This window comes from Centruroides sculpturatus, unplaced genomic scaffold (assembly GCF_000671375.1).
Source record: "Centruroides sculpturatus isolate CEXI.00-Female unplaced genomic scaffold, Cexi_2.0 scaffold512, whole genome shotgun sequence".
NCBI classification, from domain to species: Eukaryota; Metazoa; Arthropoda; class Arachnida; order Scorpiones; family Buthidae; genus Centruroides; species Centruroides sculpturatus.
The window spans coordinates 417,553-424,439 of NW_019384734.1; the positions used below are offsets into that span (position 1 = coordinate 417,553).

Genomic DNA, 6,887 nt, shown 5'->3' on the forward strand with positions numbered 1-6,887 from the left:
GACACACTTTCAGAACTGAGTTTTACTTACAAAAATTACTTGAAAATTAATATAATATATATTCAGCTTATTTCCTTGTTTATTGTTTTATAATATTTTTTAATAAGTTACAAAACATTTTATTTCTAAATTATCATCATTCGCATATTTTTATGTTTAAAAGATACAAAAAAAAATGTGAGCGATAACTGCATAAGTTGAATTCGCGTAAGTTGGGGTATAATTTCGCAATTTGTGTAAAACCCAAGTCGGATGTATGTAAGCTAATAAATGTTCTCGTTAATCTTATCTTGTCTTTTGATTCGTTCATTGTTACAAGAAATCACCACATAGAGTCTCTCAAGTCTCCCTAGATATAACAAACACAGAAATAAATAACACAAGATAAATTGTTGATATGTGTCGATTCCGCGCAACACGTCCGAACATGTAATCCGAACAATAGTGTGGGGGGATTGAGTAATCGAGAGTTGCTTGGCACTCAAACAAAAGATGAATCGACAAGATTTGAAAATCACGTAACTCCGGGTTTGCATAAGTCGAGGTATTACTGTATTTGAACTATAGTTCTTGTACATGCATTTCATTCTATTTGTAAACTGTTTGTCCTGAGAATACATTTGGAGCTTATGTTGGTAAGTCAAATGTTAGAATTATATATATAAAATTGTATATTTACTTATCTGAGTTTTTAACATCTAGAAGTTGAGTACAATTATAACAATAGAGAATTATAAAAATAATTTAGAGAAATTGATTGATTAGAATGTAATTGTTATTTTATTACATAATTAACTTATTTTTTTTAGAATGCCATAAAAGCTAAATTAAATGAACTTGGAGCTTATGTTGGTAAGTATCACTCCTTTTTATTTAATTTATTTGAATTAAATATATTTTCAAATTTTAAGAATAATTCTGCATAATTTCAGTTCTTGTAATTGGAATTACAAACTAAGCATCAATTTCAAATTGAAATGTTTATAATTTATTAATAAATGCCAGTAGTTTGAATTTATTGAAGTTTATTATTATATACATTGAGATCATTTGTGTAGTTAATTTAAAGAATTGATATTTTAATTAAAAGCAATGCTATATATGCTAATATGACTACAATGCTCTCTCCAATAACTATTCCCATTGAAAACTGACAAACGCAAACACCTTACATCTGAACTGTGATTTGACTACACTCCAGTGAACAAAGAATAATACCTAACACACTCTAGATATATTAATATCTATATAATAAAGCTACATTGGTCTCACTGACCCACTCATTGACATGAAATGTTTGAGTAGAAGCTGACTTATTACAGAAAAATTAAATAGTGCATTTGAAAAGGAGTTGTAAGTATTTTACCAGAAAAATCTGACATCTCAGTACCAAATCTTTTTGGTCCTAGGAGACATCAAAGTTTGATCCTCAGTGCTCCATGAATTATTGCAACATCCATTGGATTATTACTTTTCATTATTTTAAATAATTGTATTTTCATTTTGTCTTACCGTTATTCTTTCTTAGATTTTTAAAATATTTTCAGTTAACTAACATTTACAGTACATATAAGTAATTTTGTTTAAAAAATTACTAGAAATTGCAACAATCATGTTATGAGAGCATCATGGTTGGACTACTCAGAGTGGAAGCATTCAGTAATATAATACAGTATAGTAATTTAGGAATATTTATTTAAAACAAGTCTTATGACTTAATAATTAAACAATGCTGATTAATTTTCAGTTTGAAGTATTGTTGAATATCAAGTTTTTTTTAAAATACAAAGTATATTAGAAGAATTGTGATTTTTAAAATTGATACTTGAAGATAATAAAATACCCATTTCATTCATTTAAAAATTAAATGAAAAGACTTCTAATGTAATAAAACATAAAGCTGTATTCTACATAAACAACTAACATAATCTATTAAACAACTGTTTTTCAATAGAATCAGTTTCTATAACTAAATATTAAAAAATATATTGCATCAAAAATCAAAAACTTATGAATAGATGTGATTAACTTTTAATTAATTTTTTGTCTGTGTTTTCAGATGATGAATTACCTGATTACATTATGGTTATGGTTGCAAATAAGAAAACCAAGGCTCAGATGATTGAAGATTTAAGCTTATTTCTTGGAAATAGTACAGAAATATTTACAACATGGTATTATATTGTATTTTTTGAATGATTTCTTAGTTCATTTTAATGGCTTTCTTAGATTGCTCAGGATTAAAAATTTAACTTTTTATAAAAACAAAAATTGGTTATTTGAACTGATGTTACTAGAAAAAAAATTTAACATTAAAACTTGTTAACATTTTCATGTGTTCTTCATCAAGCTTTACCAAACTGAATATTGAATTATAAAGAATCATATGAAATTCATTCAAAAACATTTGAATACAATATTTTCACAAGTCTATGAATCTTATTAATTCTGGGATTCCATTCTAACTAGTAATTAAGGCAAACTTTAAAAATAAAAAACAATCTTTTACAAAAGAAAGTTTGATTACAAGGATGAATAGTTTTGTTGTATATTGTCCAATTTTCTAATTGTGTTTGTTATACAGTATCTGTTTCAAAATTAAAATTAAGCTCTTCTTAGAATAAATAATCAACAGTTTAAATTCTATTAGGTTGTTCGGAAAGTAAGTTCATTTTACCACTAGACGGATTAGTCATATTTTTCCCGCCATTTTCATTCTAAACCATATTATCATTATATATTTTGACAGCTAGCATTTTTAAGGCTTATTTGTAAAAAATTTTGTTTGATTTCGTGCAAGTGTTTATTTTTTTGTGTCCCATCAAATATGGAAGATCGAAAGCATCATTTTTGGCATATTTTGCTTTTTTATTACCAAAAAATCAAAATGCTGTTAAAGTGAGAAAAAAATTGTGGTACATGTATGGCGATGATGTGTTGAGAGAAAGACAGTGCCAAAACTGGTTTACAAAATTTGTTTCTGGCAATTTCAATATTGAAGATGCACCACATTCTGGATAGCCAGTTAAAGCCAATGAAAACAAAATAAAGGCACTGATTGAAGCAAACTGCCGAATAACAACACGTGAAATCACTAAGAGATTAAATTTGTCAAATTGAACTGTTTATGATTACTTGAAACAAATTGATTTCGTTTCAAAGCTTGATATATGGGTTCCACATGTTCTTAAAGAGAGATGCTTCTTTGGTGGGATTTTAAGGAAATTTTTTTTTGGAGCTTTTACCAGACAATTTAACAATTAATTCAAAAGTGTACTGCCATCGAGTAAACAAATTGAGTAATATCATCAAACAGAAAAGGCGGCCAGAATTGATCAACAAAATAGGTGTAGTGTTTTACCACAATAATGTCAAATTTCACATAAGTTTGGTAACTTGTCAAAAACTGTTATAACTTAGATGGGACGTGCTATCACACCAACCATATTCGCCAGATCGAGCACACACAGATTATTACTTGTTCCAGTCTATACAAATATTTTTAACTTTAAGACATTTACTTGAAATGACGATGTCAAAAATCACTTGAATCAGTTTTTTGTAAGCAACGATCAAAACTTTTATGAATGTGAAATCATGCTACTACCAGAAATGATGACAACAGGTATTTGATCAAAATGGTCAATATATAATTCAATAAAATATTTATTTATTATAAAAATATTGCGTTTTTCCACGGAAAAAGAAAATGAAATTACTTTCCGAACAATCTAATATTTCAATCTGAAATAAATTTCCTCTCAAATGAGGCTTTTCATTCTTGCAACTAAACTTTTCTCTTTAAAAATAAATAACAATTTTTTTAGAAATTTGTATTAATTGTTACTTTAAAATGAAATTCTGGAGACAAAGTTTGGACTTTTGATGTTTTTGGTCATGTAGGGGATTGGCAATTCTGGGGTTCTTTGTATTATTCAAAACTAGAATTTTACCATAAATGTTAGGTTCTAATAAAGCCAATTGAAATAACTTATTTGCAAAACTATTTTTATTTTTCTTATATTATGATTGCTTTTAGGAAATAGTTTAGTGAAGTAAAAACATAATTGACATTTAATGAGTTTGTAAATTAGACCTAATAACACACTGATATACAAATTACAGTTAATACATGTAATTTCAGACAACAAAGTGAAATATGTTAAAAACTAGTAAACTTTAATATCTTGAATATGTACAGTACATTTAATTGTATATCAAATTTATATTTATATAAATATCTTTCAATTCCTCCACTTTCCATTGAAGATTATTTCTCATTTTTCAAATTAAGATAAACTAATGTGAATAGAGTAAACATTATTGTGAGAGAATTATATTATTGACTACATTTTGACAGAAAGTTTTTCTTCATCTATAACCTATTTCCTGATCAGTTTTGGCAGAAGTTTCAGAAAATATTTCACATTTTCTGTTTCCAGTTGCATTTATGCTATCTTTTGCATTTGTGTGTTTGTGGTCTACATTTAATTTGATTTAAAACATTGGAAGATTGCTATGATTTCCTGATTCATGGACACATTTTAAAAAGAATATATTACTGAAAATATATAGTATAAAGAATACAGAAGAAATGTGAATGACAGCAATTCCATCAGTGTGTTAGCAGTAAAAGAAAATTTTGGGAAACAAATTTTTGATGTTAATTATGATTAAGATAAATACAGAGAGAGCATGAAAGCATTGAGCTTAAATTTGAACAATTAAACAACCCAAAAAAGGAACTTAAAAGCCTACATTTTCAATGAGAGAAAACAAAAAAGTTTCACTCACTTACTTTGCTTGTGCTTGGAATACATGCTTTCCTCTGATTTTTATTTTGTTGTTTATGTAACTACCTGTTAAAACTTATTAAAGAATAATTGAAAATGTTAGCAAGTTTTAACATTAAATGTTTTTATCAGGGTAAGATTGGTTCAAATGCTCTATACATGTCCAGAAAATAAGCACAACCATTAGTTTGGCCTATATCTCAGGAACTACTGATCAAAAGAGCATGAAACTTAATATACAAGCAGACATTGTATTCTTTATGCAACAAAACAACTTAAAAGCAAAAATTTAATCTAAATTACATCAAACAAAAAAGAAAGAAATGTTACATTAAAGTTCAAATCATAACCACCGATTTCTGGTCTGTCAAAAAGACACCTTACGACTCCTTGAACACAAATTAAGTCTATTTATTTAACACTATTTACAGAGATACACAGCAATACATCTTGATTACTTCAAACTATGAGGTCTTAGTCCAGACCCTTCTGCTTACACAGTCTCAGGCTAGACTCCCTTTCCTCAATCCAATGTTTCCTTATATCTAAGTTTTGAATCTGTTGGCCTACCAATCCGGAGCTGAGCTAAGCTTTCTGTCGGGTCTTGACTCGTCCAGGATGACTTGCTAACTGTCCCTTTCCAGACCACGTGCTCCAACAAGTGAAAACTTGCCTTAGCTTGTCACTACACGATACCTCCTTGACAATTACTAAGCATTTTTTATGTTTTCTTAAAATACTTTAGATGAAATAGTTCTATCTTTGAAACACTTATTTTTTTTAATCTTTTTAAAAAGTATTTTATGGCTGACATTTTATGAACATTGAAAATGATGTATTTGTAATAAAACAGTTTTTGATGAAGTCAGAGTTAAAATTTTATGAAAGTACTAATTTATTCAAATAAATAATTTGTATAACATTGATTGATTAAAGTTTTTTAGTCAGTTTCTAGTGATTTCCAAGTTGGTTATAGCTAGTTAATCAACAAGCTAAATATTTATTCTGACCAGTTAAATAATAAAATAATTTATCATTATTATTAAAGATAACAGTACAATGTTATTGAATATTATAGTAAGAGTTGTTTTGTTTTTGTTTTTTTTTTTTTTGTCATTAATGTAAGTTTGCAAAAAAATTTGTAATAGTAGTCAACTAATATTGTAGATTGACCACTAAAAGTTTTTCCTGTTAAAAACAGTTTTATTTTTATTATTTTAAGAATAATAATCTTCAGTCATCTTTCACAGATGATATAATAATTAATTTGATTTTTTTATAGTATTACCACTATGATTGTCTGATTTGAATCTCTAACATTTGATTTTTGATGCCACCTTAAAAATACTTTTTGCTATGATAAAATTGATATATAAGACTGACATAACTAAAAATCGTTATAACATAACAACAGAAATATCTTCTGTGGAATATGTGGTATACTAGAACACATTACTTTGTTATTACAATCAATTGCAGGTAAGATGAGAGGGAGTTTTATGAAAAATCATTCAAAATAATTTATAATATAAATTATTACTTCAAAAATTTATTTAAACATTTTACTAAATCTGATTGGATGGATTTTTTTTCTGTAATTTCTGATTTTCTTTTAATATTCAAAGAATCTCTTATCACAATGAAATAAAATAATGAAAAAATTTCTTGCTTCATTAAACAACGAATATTATGCTGTATTTTGTATTATTAATGAATTATGATTCTAGTATTGATATAATTTTAGTATCTAGTATGTATCACATAGGTAATATGTTCTCATTTGGCAGTAATTTACATATACCATATTTGCATGCATATAAGACTGCCATTTTTCGGGAGTAATTTTTAGGAAAAAAATTATTTTATTGAAAGAAATTTATACATTGTGAAAAGTAATTGTTTTCAATCAATATATATATATGTTATAAATTAGAGAATTTTTGTATAAAACTATTATAATTCAAGGGGGAAAAAATAAGATTACAATAACAGTTTTGTGCATGCAATTTTAAATGAAACCATATGCATTAAAGGTTCCATTTCACTATATAGAACAAGTATGTTGTCTTCTTTAATTAGTTATATTTATATATA

General features: G+C 26.6%; 1 protein-coding gene across 1 annotated transcript in view; it reads left to right on the top strand.

Moving 5' to 3' along the window:
- The first annotated feature begins 629 nt into the window (after positions 1–629).
- The window catches only part of LOC111628248 (zinc finger CCCH domain-containing protein 14-like), a 34,589-nt gene continuing 28,331 nt past the window's right edge, over positions 630–6,887 (top strand). The window contains exons 1-3 of the mRNA XM_023371996.1: positions 630–635; positions 810–852; positions 2,060–2,174. Coding sequence (XP_023227764.1) covers positions 630–635; positions 810–852; positions 2,060–2,174 — 164 coding nt within the window. The remainder of the gene's footprint in view (positions 636–809; positions 853–2,059; positions 2,175–6,887) is intronic.